General features: G+C 54.1%; 1 protein-coding gene across 6 annotated transcripts in view; it reads left to right on the top strand.

Moving 5' to 3' along the window:
* The window catches only part of MAP2K5 (mitogen-activated protein kinase kinase 5), a 273,345-nt gene extending 267,126 nt beyond the window's left edge, over nucleotides 1–6,219 (top strand). For 5 of the 6 annotated variants that reach the window (XM_030317858.1, XM_030317856.1, XM_030317857.1 and 2 more), the window contains one exon: nucleotides 5,763–6,219. In XM_030317858.1, coding sequence (XP_030173718.1) covers nucleotides 5,763–5,867 — 105 coding nt within the window. In that variant the 3' untranslated portion in view covers nucleotides 5,868–6,219. The remainder of the gene's footprint in view (nucleotides 1–5,762) is intronic. The other variant, XM_030317861.1, reaches the window with a different exon arrangement.
* The last annotated feature ends 11,112 nt before the right edge of the window (nucleotides 6,220–17,331 follow it).

Below are 17,331 nucleotides of genomic sequence, written 5' to 3'. Positions count from 1 at the left end.
GAGTGAGATCTCCAGTTTGGAGTCCAGCCTGCTGTTGGACATCCTGTTTTTGATTGTTCTCTCTGTATTTACCTCTAGGGTCTGGTCTCTGTAGCCCTGGAAAGTTTCCAGGCACTGGACCTTAGTTTTACTACTTCTCTGGAGCCTAGACCCAAGGAGAAGGAATGGAGAAGCAGGGAAGCTGGGGTTATCAAATAGACCACCCAGCTTCTGCTCTGAGGGCAGGCTGGCCTATAGGGTGGATGCCACCATCTTCCAGCTCTGGCACTGATAACAAAGGACAACACAATGGCTGAGGGCATGGGCTCTGGAGACAACACTGTATTGAAGCTGTATGGCCTTAGGCAGGTTCCTCAATCTCTCTGTGCTTTAGTTTCCTCATCTATAAAGTGGAGATACTATTAATGCTTAGAGTTGCTGATTATTAAGTAAACTATTTGAATAGAAGTGCCTAACACATTGGACTTTGAACAGGGGAGGGACACATATGCCTTTTTGGCACCCTAACTGCAGTTACCAGTTAAAAATCACTTATTGAGGGGCGTCTGGGTGGTTCAGTCAGCTGAGTGTCTGATTCTTTTTTTTTTTTTTTTAATGTTTATTTATTTTTGAGAGAGAGAGCATGAGCAGGGGAGGGGCAGGCAGAGAGGGAGACACAGAATCTGAAGCAGGCTCCGGGCTTCAAGTTGTCAGCACAGAGCCCAATGTAGGGCTCGAACTCACAAACTGTGAGATCATGACCTGAGCTAAAGTCGGACATTTAGCTGACTAAGCCACCCAGGCGCCCTTGATTTCAGTTCAGGTCATGATCTCAGGGTCGTGGGATCGACCCCCATTGGGCTCCTGCTTAAGATTCTCTCTCCCTCTGCCCCTCTCCCCCTTTCCTCTCTCTGTAAAATAAAAATAAATAAAAAATAAATCACCTGTCGAGCACCTATGAAGTACAAGATACTCTTCTTAAAAAGTAGAAATTTAGAACTCACTGTGCCTGACCTCAAGGAGCACAGAAGTTGATGTCCTCTATGACAGAAGAGAGTCTTAGATGCAGATCCCAAGTCTGCTACTTTCTAGTTCTATCACCTTGACCCATGTCACATTTCGTGGCACCTCAGTTTCTTTTGTCTGTAAATGAGGGTGTTGGGAGGGTTCAAGGCCATGTGCAGATGTAAGGCAGCCAGAAGGCGCATAGCAAGTGCTTGACGAGTAGATGCACACATACACAATACGCAGTGACTTTGTTGTGCCACAGGCCTGCTACTAATTGAGGGCCTACTATGTGCCGGCATTGCGGCCACACCTGCATATTATTAAAGGATTCAAATGCACGATGCTCTTTAGGAAATTACACAAGAGAACAAAGTGTGAAGACTCAAATGGGTAAATTCCCATTTGGGCAGAAAGTCAAAACCCAGCTAAGGGCAGAGCGTGAGAAGTCCAGACGCCTGAGCCTCAGGCAGGATTTACCCCCACTGCAGGCTCGGGGCCTCCATTTCCCGCCCACACAGTGGGCACACTAACCACCCCCTGGCTCCCTGCCACCCACCGTCTCCCTTCCCCCTTGGCAGAGGGCAGAGTGCTGCCCACGTGGGGGGGTCTCTGGAGCGCCCCGCTGTCAGGAAGGCATCTCATCACAATGAAACCGATGGGAAAAAAGCAGGGACATTGTTACAGAGGCAGAGAGTTACACTCTGGCGAAACACCGGTCACTCTGCCGAGTTGAAGGAGCAGGAACAACTACAGTTCCTCTTCCTGAGCTGTTAGTTTCCACCTGCTCCCCGAGCTGCACCAGCACGATCCCTTCTCAGCCCCACGCGGCCGCGTCTGCACCAGGCAACACCAGCCGTCTTTGGCTGCCATTGGCTCGTCCCTCTCACTCCCCCCCCCACGTCCCACTTTTGGGGTCATCCTACCTCTTGGAGCCCCATCCTTTTGCCTTCATTGTGCCTCCATTTTCTGTGGCGAAGTTTGTGGACCATAATACTTCAATGCTCACCAGTGTAATTGTTGCAATTGGCCCTGAGAGAATCCAGGAAATGAGAGTGGCTCCCACCGCTGGTGACAAGGCCAGCAAGACCAGCCGCAGTCCCCGCCTGGCACGCGCCCTGCCAGCCCCTGCAGAGTGACTGCTAACATACTTTCTGGCTGGAGGACAGAGATCCGGGTGCCTGGGCCGGCCACCTTGGCAGGGACGGGGCAGGATGCCCCCGACAAGCTGCGTGCAGGTCGCTTTGCTGACCTCGGACAGGTCCCCGAGTGTCTGTTGCTTCATCTGGAAGGTGGGTGCACATAGCTGTGTGCACCTCCAGAGTGAGCATGATTTTTGTAGGAAAATCAGGACCAAAGCCCTTGGTGAGTGCCCGGCACAGCGCACTTATCCACGGTGCTGGACTCAGTGTTATTTAGGGTGTAGCTTCCATCCAGCTCCAGCGTCTGGCCTTGCCTGGACTCCTAGAGCATCTGGCTATGCCAGCATCTGCCCAGGCCTGTCTGAAGCCACCTGGGAACCAGGCACTTCAGTGGCTGAGTGATTCTCATGCTTTTCCCAGAACTGTCCATCGAATTTTGTTTGCTTGTTAAACTCATGAGGAGTTCCTGCATCACACATGTCATGGGGCTGGAGGAGGGTCACTGTATTATAAAGAGGAAGTACCCGGGTCACAGGGGACATAGTCCAGCCCTGAGACACACCAGCACAGAAACCAGAAGACTGGAGTTCAGCGCCAGCACTTAACCAGCCACTTCCTCCCTGGGCCTCAGTTTCCTCTTCTGTAAAATGGGATGATGGTATTCCCTGCTTCCCCACACAGGCTGATGGGGATAGGGGGAGTCGAGTGAGAGTGACCTGCCACCATGGCAGAGCAAGCACTCTCCCAGTGCATCCAAGGGACAGTGCTGACGGAGGTCAGGACCTGGGGCAGTTCAGGCTCGCAGCCTGAGGCCCACCTTTGTCTAGGAGGGACTGAATCATGACAGAGATGAGGTGAGAGGGATCGCGATCTGGGTGTTGATTCTCCCACTTCTGTACACCCCAGGTCAGCCTAGGAGAACCCCAGATGATGGGCCTGGGTTACAGAGACTTGTGGTCCAGCCCCAGCTCCGGGAGCCCAGGCATGTCGGCCACGAGCCAGCGGCCTCCATTGCCTCATCTGTACAGTGGAGATCATAGCACCCACCTATGACTCAGTGCCTCTCGCGTGAACCGTGAGGTGCTCACGGGCCCTGCGAGCAGAGCTGCCTCCAGGCCCCTGGGAACGCAGCCCCCCCGGTCCACTGCTGCTCTCTGTGCTCTCATTTCCCGCACACCGGCTCTCTTGGTACGTTCACTCCTACGGTGGCCCACACTGCCAACAGCTCCCGAGTTCACACATCACAGGCCCGGATGCCTGGACAGGCCGGGGTCTCCCCTTCCGTGTCCGTCTGTCTCTGTCCTCTCTGCCTCCCTCTGTGATTCCTCCACTCATCTCCCCCCCCCCCCCCACCAGTCAGCGGCAGCTGGGGACAAGACCACTTGTCCAGGTCACTCCCTTCAGGCTGGGGTAAAGCATCAGGGATCCGCGGGACGCGAGAGTCACCTCCCAGCCGAGGAGGGCGGGAAAGGGGCAAAGTCTCTGCCAGAGCCACCGCCTCCCCCTTGCGCCTCCCAGGGCACTTGGGCAAATGCTTCCCTGCAGTGCGGCCATCAGCCTGCCCGCAACTGAAGGAATGCCTCCACTCTCCCCTCCTGCAGTTCCGCTCTGCTTGTTCCCGAACAGATGATAACAGAGATGGAGCATATGGGCCCCAAAGTCACCGGGCATTCTGGGAAAGTGACACTGTGCTACCCCGGGCTTGGGGGGAGGGGGCCCATCGGCTCCTGAGCACAGCTTCTCCCTTTGTTCTTCACAAGGGCGCAAGGTCGTCTCTCCTGAGCCTCCAGAAAAGGAAATGTGGACACTCGGACTTCAGGAAGAATTCCGTCTATTTAGGCAGCGATTTAGGAAGGCGGGTGTGGGGTAGGCGTATATGCAAGGGGGAGAACTCCGAATGGGGGCCAAGATAGAGGCCCTCCTGGGCCTCTCCTGCCTCAGTCCCCAACCCAGGTCTGCGCTGCCTGCGGGACACCAACCCAAGCTGGCCTCCCACTCTTTTTACCCAGCAGCAGCCCACAAGGGGCACCTGCTCCCTTGGCCGCCCCACAGGTGTGTTGGGAGCCCCATGGAATGTCTCAAGCAGATCACAGGAGGCGCCTGACTGGGCTCCAGGCCGCGCTCCGTGATGGCCTGGGTGAGTCCCTGCCCTGGGGTGGGGGTCCTTGGCACCCTCTAAGCTGAATGTCTTCCCTCCCTGCACCCCACCGGTGTTCTGTATGTCTCTGAGCCAGACCATGAAGGATGCTCCTGGGGACGGTTTTCCTTACCTGAATTGGGAAAGCCAGCAAAGGGGATGTGACATCAGTCCAGGGTAAGGAAGCCTCAATGATCTTCCTTCCTGTCCCCAGAGACATCTCAGGTCTGACCAGGCAGCCCCATTCCCTCCCCTGGCCTGGTCTTGGGTCACTCCTGCAGACACTGGGGTCTGGACACCCAGGGCATCGCGCCCTGGGCCCACATCCCTCCTGGCCACATGATGAGCTCATTTTAAGGCAGCTTGGAGCTTCAAACGTGTGGCCAGCGGCTGGCTATCCCCAGGGCTGCAGGTCAGGACTGGGGTATATTGGGAAAGCAGTGCTGGGAGCCCAGCTCACACCAGTGGGGAGGTGAGGGGGGCCCAAGAAGGACTCAGAAAGCTGGAGGGTGCAGGGGAGCTGGATCTGGAAGACTGCAGGGGAGGGAGAGGAGGAGGTGGGGGGCAGGGAAGGAAGCAAGGAGCCTCCCCCCACCTCTGCCCACCCACTGTGGCTCCCTGGGTCTCTGGCTACGTTTTTGGTAGAGGGGGAAGCTGCCTATGTGTGTTCTTTAGCAAAGAAGCCAGTTGGTAAGGAGGAGGGAAGAGCATGCCTTTCAGTTTTCCTTTCACCTTTGGCCTGTGATCAAGGTGACTCTGACTGCCACTACTTTTTTCTGACCTTCCCTGGGAACTCCTAGGAGGCCATAAGATTGTGAGTGTGAATCTTGATTCCTCAGGACCGCACGGGAAGGGACTGGCTAAATATAACCTGGCCTGCCTATGGGCTAAGTAGGTTAGAGCCCCAGACAGGCCATGCAGAGACAGTACTGGCCCCTCCAAAGTCGAGCCCCCAACTTGTCACCAGGAAGCAGAGTGATCTGCACCCACCAGCATATTGCTCCTTGCCCTGGTACATTGGCCTTCCCTCCACTCGCGCACTGGGACTTGTTCAGAGAGCCTTAGACAAAGAACACTAGAAGGGATTGGCGTAGCTTCAGACGAGAGGATCCTCTGATCTGTGGGCAGCAGCTGGACTGGGACACTGGAAACCCGGGAGCCAGGCGTTGGCCGGCCAGCTGTTGGAGTGGTGTGGGTGATGTGGGGCCAGGCAGTGTGGACATGGGACAGGCCCTCACCCGAGGGCAGCTTTCAGGAGAAAGTAGGCGAGCACCAGGCGGAATCTGAGCCGCGCAGTGAGCGAGTGCTGCAGACAGACACGTCACCTCCCCACCACCGGCCTCAGTCAGCGAGCTGAGAAATGGGTTCGTAGCTGTCCTCCTTATCTCACAGGGCTAGTGCGGAGAAGAAAAGGGTCTAGGCTGAGAACAGGCCTTGCTGAGTGTAATGAAGCACAGAGTCTGGGGAATGCATGTCACAGCCTCTCCTCCCCTCCACAGGGCCACCCGTTCATCATGCAGTTCAATGACGGAAATGCCACCGTGGTGTCCATGTGGGTGTGCAGGGCACTGGAAGAGAGGCGGAATCAACAGGGGCCCCCATGATGCCACAGAGGGGCGCTGAAAGCCCAGGACTGGTCACCAAGGGGACAGCCTACCTGTTGCGCCCCGTTTGCTGTCTGCACCGGAAGAGCTTTGCTGGGCCCGGCCTCCCTGCTCTCACCTTCAACTCCGCCGGCAGATGGGCTAGCATAGGGAGCCCTCAAGAGTGGCCAGCCCTTGCCCTTCCTGGTCTGGAGGCACTGACTGGGGGTGGGCAGAGGGGTGGGGGCATCAAGAATGGAGGCTCCTGTGCCCCTGCCCCTCTTTTTCCTAACCTTTTTCTTTGTAAAGGGTCAGGCCCTGTCAGCGTCACTGATGGGAATAAAGATATTACTGCTTTGTGGTTGCCTCCCCACATGCGGGTGGTACTGTGGGGGGTGGGGGAGGGTCCTCCACTCAGCTGCCCTTCCCCAGGCACCTGCAGGCACCCCAAGTGCTTCCAGATGTCCTATGAGGAGGCCCACAGCCCAGCCCATTTGACAGACAAAAGACTGAGGCATGGGGGTCCCCAGACCAAGTCCCGTGGAAGGAGTAGCTGAGCCAGCAATAGATCCAGACCCCCAGGACCCCCGTTGTGTGCTCCTTGCTAGACTGGCTTTTGTCCTACTCTCTATCCCACCGGCTTCAACACCGTGATCTGTCCTGGGGCAGTGGGTGAGGAGGGAGCAGGAGACCAGGAGTCAGAAAAAGGCCCTGAGTGGCTCCAAGAGGCCCTTCTCCCATCTCCCACTCCCACGCCCCACCTCTGGTTCCACCAGCAAGCTGCCCATCACTGCCTCTGACCCCACACCCTGCGAACCTCACTCATCTCGGGCCATTCACAGCCATCCTCTCCGGGAATCTTCCTGCCCAGGTAAGTGTGGTTACCCCCATTTTACAGGCAAGGAACTGAGGCTCAGAGAGGCTTGGGTTTCCACTTGCAGGTCAAAGTGGCATCTCCCACACGCAAAAGCAGATTCCTGACGCCACACACACATTCAGAGCCACCTCCACCACTTTCCCGTCCCAGTAAATGGCATCTCCGTACTCCCAGCACCCAAGCTAACATGCTGGCACTTGGCCTTGACTCCTTTCTCCTTCACACCCCACATCTAGCCCACCTGGAAGACTGTTGTCTTTACCTTCAAAATGTATCAATTCCACCACTCCTGTCCTTACCCCAGGCCCCACACCTGGACCCCTGCAACAGCCTCCCACCATGCTCCCCACTTCCACCTGCCCCTGCAGTCTGTTTGCCACACAGCCACTGGAGGGAGTCAGTGAAAACAAGGGGGATCGCGGCCCTCTCCTGCTCCAAACCTCCAGCAGAGCTCAGCTTGCCCACAGGACAAGCCAAAGACCCAGCAATGGCCTGTGTGACCCTACAGTCTGCCCCTATTAATTTCCTTTTTTTTTAATGTTTTATTTATTTTTGAGAGAGAGAGCACGCACAAGCAGGGGAGGGGCAGAGAGAGAGGGAGACAGAATCCAAAGACAAGCTCCGGGCTCTGAGGTGTCAGCACAGAGCCCGACACTGGGCTCGAACTCACAAACCATGAGATAATGACACGAGCCCACTCGGATGCTTAACCGACTGAGCCACCCAGGTGCCCCTGCCCCCGTTATTTCTGACCTCAACTCCGGTCACCCCCAGCGTACTCCAGCCAGCTGGTGTCCTCACTGATCCTTGGACATCCAGGCACACTCCCCACTCAGGGCTGCGGCAGAGACATCTAGCAGACCCTGGGAGGTTCATGCTCCCTCCACAGTGAAGGGCTGTTGCTGGGAAGTCCCTGCCCAGCCCAGGAGGACGTCACCCAGTACCCCTTGCATTTAAGAGAGCCACGTGACCAGCGCTTGTCAATAGAATGAGAGAACAGACTGTATGTTGCTTCAGGGCCAAGAAGTTTAAGGTAGGTGCCAAGGTGCCTTCTCCACTACACTTTCTCTCTCCTGCTCAGTCGGAAATGTCTGTGGTGGGAGGGGCTGAGCCACACGTGGAAGGAGCCAGAATCCTTGTATCACCACGTGCGGGAGCGTAGCTCATGCTGCATTGAGCCAGAACACAATTATTTTGTTGATAAGGTACAGGCAACTGGTATGCCAGGGAACACAGGCCTTTGTACTTGGCGTGAGAACAACTCTCACCCACATAACCACGTGGCTCACCTCTACACCCATCAGGGCTATGTTCACATGGCATCTTAGTGAGTTGCCTGACCACCCTATTGAAAATTGCTGCCCTCCAGGGTGCTTGGGAGGCTCAGTCCGTTAAGCGTCCAACTCTTCTTACGGTTCATGAGATTGAGCCCCGCATCAGGCTTCACGCTGACAGTGCGGAGCCTGCTTAGGATTCTCTGTCTTCCTCTCTCTCTGCCCTTCCCCTCTGCGCGCTCTCTCTCAAAATAAATAAATAAACTATATATATATGATATATATATATGATATATCATATATATATATCATTGCAGCCCTCCGAACCTCTTTGGGACTCCTGTTCCCTTTCCCTACACATCTTCCTCCACTGCATTTGTGACTGTGTGATAAACCACTGCTTTTACAATTTATCTGCCATCTCCTCGCTTCCTGCCCCCTATGTACACTCCACAAGGGCGGAGATTCAGATCTGTTCCCTTCACACGGTATCCCCAGTGCCAAGAACAGAGCCCAGCCTGGCAGATGCCCAGTGAATGTTGGCCGAATGGCTGAAGTGGCTGGCCTGTGATTTCCAGCCCATGCTCAGTCTGTCGCCTGTGAAGGAGCCACCCTACATGAGGCATCATTTTGTTTTCTCCTGCAGGATCAGAGTCGTACTTTTAGTAACGCTTTTCAAGGTGGTGACGGCCTCCAGCTGCCCCTCAGCCTCAAACTGAGCGCCCATCTTCTTACTGAGCACCTGCTGTTGCCTGGGGCTAGGAAGGTCGCAGAATTGGATGAGGCCCAGGCCGTCAAGGCTGCTTCTCCCTGAGTCAGTGCTCAGGGCAGGGAGGGCTGCATGGAATGGAAGGAGGGGCATTCAGGCCCCAGGTCCTTTCCATGGAAGAGGTGCTCAGGGAGTGGGGAAAGCTCGGGGGTTCCCCAGAGGAGTCTAACCACCCCAGAATGTGAACCAGCCACCACCCAGGCTTAACGCTCATCCTTGCTTTGAGAAGATGCACCGAGCAAGCCTGTCATGCCTAAATTGGAAGCCAGGGGAGGTAGAGAAAACGAGCAGGCCTTCCATGCCAGCCCCATGCTGAGGGCTTACTGCGATGGTCATCTTCACGACAGTCCTGTGAGGTAGGTGGTAACATTAATCTGCCCATTTTACAGATGGGGAAACAAGTACAGAGGGGCCAAGAGACATGGCCTGAGGTCTCCCAGCAAGTCAGTAGCAAAGCATGGTTTGGAATTCACAACCCCACCCTTAGCCACAGCTCTGGAAGTCAGCTTCCCACACACACATGTGCTCCATCCTCCATCTAGCACAGAGACTGCACACACACACACACACACACACACACACACTGGTGCACAGAGTACCTGGGGGAATGGGGCCCAGGGATCTGCTCTGTGACCAGCCCCCAGGTCGCACAGGCAGAGCGCCCCCCAATGGCGCTGGGAGACACTGCTCTGGAGGGCATACTGAAGCTCTGGCTACTCGGACAGAGTACGTCTCCATCTGAGTGTCCGTTTCCTCCTCAGTAGATGCAGGTGTTGATTTCACTGAATCCTGGAGCTTCTCCCAGCCCTGATATTCTGGAGCCTGGGTTACCCCCACGAGCATCCCAAGCAAGTAACAAACCCTGTCCCAGAATTACGTGCATTCACATGCCCACACACAGGTTTTGTTCACAACCAAGGTTTGGACCCCATGGAGCCTTCTCACTCCTGGACCCCATGATGAAAGCCCTTGCCTTGGGGCAGCCCCCAAGGTCTCAGTTTCCTTCTGTTCAAAGCCTTGGGAAGATGGGGAACTGGGCAGTTACTGGGGGGTTTTCCTGCAACGTTCCCCCTGGCTGGAGGGGGATCTTTGCAGATCCCCTCTTCCCTCTGCCCAGAATGTCACCCCAACCATCTCCCCCACCCTCCTCCATGTGGCCAACTCCCATGCCTCCCATCAGGCCTCTCAAATGGCACCTTTTCTTGGAAGCTTCTTTATTTAAAGCCTTCTCTGGGTACAGACTGTGAGCCCCTCCAGGGCAGGGATGAGTCTGACTCCTCTCCCCGGGGCTTGGCCAGGGCTGGCAGGGGGAAGGTGCTCCAAGGTGTGGGAGGGAAGGCTGGAAGAATGGAAGGAGGGGGTATTCAGGTCCCAGGCCCTTGAGGCAGCCCCCTCTCCCCAGGACTTGTCACTGTCCTGTTCTGGCCTCTTGCTCCAACCCTCAGTAAAGTCCATCTGCCTTCTAACCAGAATCTCCTGGAGACCAGAACCCCATTAGATGCAGCCTCCGTCCTCTCAGACCCTCAGGGGAGCCTGAAGGGGAGTGTTTCTAGGACAGAAGCATCTTTGCAGGGTCCCCAGGTCACCCTGGGAAACAGGTGCTGCCGCCCTGGCTTGGAGGTAAGGAGGCCCTTTGGCACTCAGCCCACTGTCCCTTCCTGGTTCTGTCCTTCAGTTTTCCCAACTGTGAAATAAAGGTTATAAAATCCCAGAACTTTAGAGATCCTCCAAAAAAGCAATGGGGACAGAGGGAGGAACGTGGGATCCTTGCTCCCCAGATGTGCTTAGACAATGCCTTGTGGCCCAGAGCAGTATGACCCAGAGCCTCCAGCCAGGAACCCACCTCAGTAGGGGATGGGCAGGCAAGTGCAAGGTGGGCTGAATAACCTGGCTAAGGATGGCTGCAGGGGCCCTGTCTGGAGGCCAAGGACCTAGGGCCTTGTGTTCCAGCTGAACATGCCCGCACCTTTTCAGGAAGGCATATGCTTCCAGGTCTGTGTACCCTCGACTGAAGGCCGGAGAATGACCTCAAAGTGACATCCCAGGAGTGATGGGTAGGCAGGCTGGCAGCTCTCCCGGACCCTGTCCATCACACAGGTTGGTCAGAAGGGGATGAGCAGACGCACCTGGGTGGTGGCTCAGCGGGTTAAGCATTCGACTCTTGATCTCGGCTCAGGTCATGATCTCACGGTTCATTAGATCAAGCCCTGCGTCGGGTCTGTGCTGATTGCACGGAACCTGCTTGGGATTCTCTCTCTTTCCATTCTCTCTCTCTCCCTCTCTCTCTCTCTCTCTCTCAAAATAAACATGAAAAATTTTTTAATAAAATAAAATTAATAGAATAAAATAATAAAAGAAGGGGATGGACAGCTGCCTCCACATTGGCTGGGAGAGCCCAGAGAGAGCCATGATGCCACCTCAAAGAGGTCTGTCCCACTGACTGCTCAGATTCCCCATTAGAGCTTCATCCTTTAGCTAAGTCTGGGCCCTATCAAGTTGGGAGCCTCTGTTCTCGGTGCAGAGGGAGGATGGGAGAGAGAACAGGGGACCGGAGTCCTGTGGGCGTGGGGTGGGGGAGGGAGGAGGGGGAGGGCAGTGCCGGGCAAGCTGGGAAGAGGCAGTGCAGCAGTGGGAGCCGGAGGACGAGGCGGGAGCCAGCGCTGACAGCTCTCCACAGCCCAGGCGGCCAGCGGTTCCTGACACTGCACTGGGGCGGGTGGACTCCCAGGACTGTACCTGGACCACGTCCTAACTTCTGTACTGAGGGTCAGGGTGTTTCCACTACGAGCAGGTGGGAAGCGGCCGGCCTCGGTGCTGAGGTGCGTGTGGCCAAGGCCAGCAGGTGTGGGGGTGTGGGGAGGGGCTGGCAGGGGAGCCCAGGTGGTCAGAAGCAGGGCCTGGTCCCCGAGCCGGGTCCTCCGTGGGCATGAGCTGCCAGCATGGAGCGGGAGGGGCAGACGGGAAGCGGGAGGAAGTCAGCCAGCCTTCAGTGGTGAGGCTGGGCCGGCAGACATTGTGTCCCTGATCCACCAGGGGTGCTCATGAACTGGGGAGCAGGTGGGTGTGGTGGGGCAGGGCTGGCTGGGCGAGGCCCCCTCAGGGGGAGGCCAGACGGAGTCCTGGAGGCAGCCTGGGTTGAAGCAAGCCACCGAGATGCCTTTTAACGTGGGGCAGGGGTAGGGGTGGCAGAGCCCAGGCCTCGTAATGACAAATTTTCTGCTGAACAACTACAAATATGTGCTGTGACTTTGGACAGAGTCTGAAAAAGACTTTGTTTCCTCCCTTGGCGGTATCATTTGTCTTGTTTTGAAGCCAGAGATTGCAGGCGCGAACTTATAGACTAAAGTTTGTCTTAATTGCTGTGGTGTCACCACCTCTCTGGCAGATAACAGCACAATGAACGAGTCGATGGGGCTGAGCCCTCCAGGTCCTTCTTCTAAAGTGAGACAAATTTCCCTCCTTTGAGCCCAACAGTCCATCGGCAGCCCTGTCATTTATTTATCTCCCTAACAGTTTGCATTAAGTTGCAAGGGATAAAAAGTCTCTCCTGCCCACAGACTTAGTTAAAGGCATCCAGTCGGGGGAAGTCTGGCTGCGCCGAAGGTTCTTCCCAAGGATGTGCTCTTTATCCTCCCCCAACTTTGGCGGGGGTGAGGGACCATAGTAGGGAAAGCAGTGGGGGTGCACGCTGGGAAAAGCAGTGAGGGCAGCAGGATGGAAAAAGAGGGTACGGGGGTACCCAGAGTTCCCTGGTCCAGATCACTTCAGTTCTGAGAAAGAAAAGAAATAACACTTTGTTACAGCATAGCTGAGCACGGCATACTGCTTTCAGCCTCTCCTTGCCTCATCTGGTCCTCTCAGCACCCCTGCAAGGGCGGAGCATGATCACCCCGCCTCTGTCTCCCGCTCCATGTTTCCATCACAGGAGGTGATGCTCTGCTTCCCGAATGAGCCCAGTCTTCTCTGCCTCCCAGCCATTGTACAGGCTGTTCCCTTAGCCCCGACACCTTTCCCAATGACCTCTTTGTCTCTGAACTAACTCCTACTCATCCTCCAAGGCTGGGCTGAAATGCAGTTCCAAGGAGGGAGGGGTAGGGGGGTGGACAGACTTGTCCCCCTGTGGCCCCAGAGCCCCCATCAGTGCCTGGCCTCGCTGTGCTATCCTTATCTGTTTTCTTACCCCACCCATCAGCCTCATTCCAGTGAGAGCCCAGGAAGGCAGGAGCAGGGAGGGGGGCGGGGGGTGGGGGGTGGTAAAAGCACCGGGCATTCAGGTGATTCAGGGGAAATAGCAGTTAAATAAATGGAGGGGGAAGGGCAGGGCTACAGCCAACTCAGTGAGGTGGCCTTGCCCTCCTGCCTCCTGGGAACAAGATCCCAATAGATGCTGCAGTGTGACGGGGTATAGGTACTCCTCAGATTCCTTATTTTTGCAATCATAACTTGTTTTAAAGATATTTAGTTGTATTTTTTAATATTTATTTTTGAGAGAGAGAGACAGAGCGCAAGTGGGGGAGGGGCAGAGAGAGAGGGAGACACAGAATCCGAAGCAGGCTCCAGGTTCTGAGCTGTCAGCACAGAGCCCGATGCAGGGCTTGAACCCACGAACTGCAAGATGGTGACCTGAGCCAAAGTCAGACGCTTAACGGACTGAGCCACCCCCGGGGCCCCTAAAAATATTTTAAATACCTTGGTCAGGAAGGCAGTGAGAGAGGCAGCCTTCAATGTGAGTCTTCTGACATGCAAATGGCGCCCTTCTCCTCCACCCCATGGCCTCCAGGGCCCTTTTTTGGCAGTCCTAGGGGGCAGATGGTGGAATGTGGCAATGAAAGGCATGGGCTTGAAGTCACACAGACCTGGGCCCACATCCTAGCTGTCTGTGTGACTGTCTGTGTGACCCTGGGCAGGATACCTAACCTCTCTGAGCCTCAGTTCCCTCATTGGTCAAATGGGATAATGACACCCACCTCATGGGTTGTTGGTGTCATTATTAAGTCATCTTTGATGCTGACCAGGACATGCACAAAAGGGCTGGCTTCCTCCTCCAGGCACCCCTGCCCCACTTACACATACAGCCCCACACACCCACTCCCCAGTCCCTGTGGCTTCCCACTTTTTTGCCTGCCTCCCTCCCTCTGTAGTAGGCAAAATATGAGAGCCCCCCCCCAAGGAAATTCACTTCCCAATACCCAGAAACTATGAATAGATTATGTTAACATGGCTAAGGGGAATTAAGGTTGCCAACCAACTAACCTTTAAAAAAATTTTTTTTTCAACGTTTTTTATTTATTTTTGGGACAGAGAGAGACAGAGCATGAACGGGGGAGGGGCAGAGAGAGAGGGAGACACAGAATGGGAAACAGGCTCCAGGCTCTGAGCCATCAGCCCAGAGCCCGACGCGGGGCTCGAACTCACGGACCGCGAGATCATGACCTGGCTGAAGTCGGACGCTTAACCGACTGCGCCACCCAGGCGCCCCAACCTTTAAATAATCTTAAGATTATCCTGGATTATTTTTAAATTTATTTATTTGAGAGACAGTGCAAGTGGGGGAGGAACAGAGAGGGAGAGAGAATCCCAAGCAGGCTCCACACTACCAGCGCAGAGCCTGATGCGGGGCTCCAACCCATGAAACTGTGAGATCATGACCTGAGCCAAAACCAAGAGTCGGACACTTAACCAACCGAGCCACCCAGGCGCCCCAGATTATCCTGGATTATCCAGGTCAGTCCAGTGTGATCACAAGGGTCGCTCAAAGTAGAAGAGACTGGCAGGAGTGGAGAGGCGGAGTCAGATTTGAAGATGCCAGGCTACTACTGGCTTTGAAGATGGAGGAAGGAACCGGGAGCCGAGGGATAGAAGTGGCCTCTAGAAGCTGGAAAAGGCAAGGAAACAGATTCTCCCCAGAGCCTCCAGCAGGAACGCAGCTCTGCTAATGCCTTGCTTGTAGCCCGGGGAAATCCACTTCCAACTTCTGCCCTCCAGGATTGTAAAATAATACATCCGTGCTGTTTTTAAAACGCTGTGGTCATTCGTTAGAGCAGCGTTAGGAAACTGAAACGATGTCTCCTCGTCGTCTTCCAGCCCAGGCTGCCCAAATGCCTTTGGGACGAACCCTCCCGTGGGTACATCCCTTCACAGTTTCCAACGCGCACATTCTAGGCTGCCACCCTTAGCAGCCCTCCCCACTGACCAGCCCGCACCCCCACACTCTCTCCCGGTTCCAGGCAGCCAGCACCACCACCTCTTATTCTTCAAGAGGCAGGTTCCCTCAGACCTCTAGCTCCACTCCCTTCCTTGAGCCCTGGAGGCTGGGCCCTTATGGGGCTTCACCCATCTGGGCACCGGGGCCTCTCTGATCCCCCAGCAGGACCCACTGCAGGCACTGGAGACACTGTTTATTCATCAAATACTTCCTCAGCACCTCCTGTGTGCCACGGGCTGGAGACACGGCTGGGAGCCAGGAGCTCATGTTCCAGCAGGGGAGACAGACAAAAAAAAAATGCCATAACTTCAGGTGAGGACAGCTGCTGTGAAGAAATAAAGCAGGGTAAAGGGACAGAGAGGACGAGGGCTGGGGTGGCAGCGGTGGTGTTGGGAGCAAGATCCCCTTCCTGTTTCCAGTGATACCACTAAGGAAACGAGTCCCCCCCCCCCGTGTGCCTGGCACTGTGCTGGGCCCTTGGCATATCTCAGTTAGTTCTCCCAACAACCCTATGATGCCAGCATGCCATTTCACAGTGGAGAAAGCGGGGGCACAGAGAGGTGAAGTGATTTGCCCAAAGCCGCACAACCAGGAAGCAGTAACCCTAAGATTTAAATCTATACCTGCCCTGAGGTGAAGGCTGCTTCCTCCATCAGATGCAGGCTATGTTCTCTGAGGACTCCTCGGTAAGAGAGACAGAACACCCCATAGTCACTCCAGCCCAGGCCGACGTAGTAAAAGGGGCACAGGCCACACACATCAGGAGCCAGATGGAAGAAGTGAATCATCAATGGGGAAAGGGGAAAAGCCTCAACACTATTAGCTGGAGACTGGTTCCTGATTCCTGAGAGGTTGTGGAGAACTCCCATTTACAGCTGCAGAAGGAGGAGGCCGGGGGAGGGGGAGCAGCCCTTCTCTGGGAAGACCCCATCTCTCCTGGGGAAAGAAGGATAACAATTTCGCCAGACCCGAAAAGCCAGTAGGTTGCTGAGACAATTTAATGGGGAGAGACTTATCTTTTCAACAAATGGTGCTGGGGCAACTGGATCTCCACATGCAAAAGAATGAATTTAGATCCCTACCTTACATCGTGCCCAAAAATTACCTCTAAATCGATCATAGCCCTCAACGTAAGAGCTAAAACTATAAAGCTTAGAAGAAAATGTGGGTGTAAATCTTATGACTTTGGGCTTAGCAGAGTTCTTAGATATGACACCAAAAGCCCAAAATGGCAAAAAAATAAAACCAATAAATCATGTCATCAAAAGTAAAAACCTTTCTGCTTTTAAAGGACACCCTTAAAAGACAAATTATAGAAGAGAAGATATTTGCCAAATTTGTATCTGACAAGAGCCTTGTGCCTAGAATATACACAGAACTCTTTCAATTCAATAATGAAAGTAGAAATAACCCAATTGGAAAAGTGGGGAAAGGACCTGAACAAACATTTCTCCAAAAAAGATGTGTAAATGTCTAATAAGCACATGAAAAGATGCTCAGTATCATTAGTCACGAGAGAAATACAAGTCAAAACCACATTGAGACACTATAGCACACCCACTAAGATAGCTGTAATAAAAAAGACAATAATAAGTGTTGTCAAGGATGCGGAGAAACCAGAACCCTCATATATTGCGGGTAGGAATGTAAAATGGTACAGCACATTGGAAAAAGTCTGATGGTTTCTTAAACAGTTAAACCTAGAGTTATCACGTGACCCAGGAATTCCACACCTAGATGATATCCAAGAGAATTAAAACATACAACCACACAAGAACTTGCACATGAATGTTCATACCAACCTCATTCAATACAGCCAAGAAGTGGAAACAACCCAAATGTTCATCAATAGATGAACAGATAAGCAAAATATGTGATTCCCATACAATGGAATATTATTTGGCAATGAAAAAGGATAAAGCACTGATCTGTGCCTCAACATGGATGCACCTTAAAAACATTATGCTAAGCAAAAGAAGTCGGTCACGAAAGACCACATATTATGTGTTTCCATTTAAATGAAATGTCCAGAATTGCAAATATATAGAGGCAGAAAGTAGCAGTAGCTTAGGGCTGGGGAAGGTGGGGAGCTGTAGGGTGATAACTAATGGGTACAAGGTTTTTCTTTGAGGTGATAAAACTGTTCTAAAAGTGATGTTTTCACAATTCTTTGAGTATACAAAAACCATGGAATCGTAGGCTTTAAATAGGTGAACTATGTGGTATGCGAATTATACCTCAACAAAGCTTGACCTGTCCCAGGAAGCAGACTGGACTCCACCAATATTCAGGCAGCTGTCTGGAAGTGATCTGAGGCTATCTGGGAGAGGAAGACTCGTGTGTGCTGGGCACCCTCTCTG

The sequence above is a fragment of the Lynx canadensis genome, chromosome B3 (genome assembly GCF_007474595.2).
Source record: "Lynx canadensis isolate LIC74 chromosome B3, mLynCan4.pri.v2, whole genome shotgun sequence".
NCBI classification, from domain to species: domain Eukaryota; kingdom Metazoa; phylum Chordata; class Mammalia; order Carnivora; family Felidae; genus Lynx; species Lynx canadensis.
The sequence above is the reverse complement of the archived record's forward strand: the minus strand, read 5'-3'. Positions and strand labels throughout refer to the sequence as shown.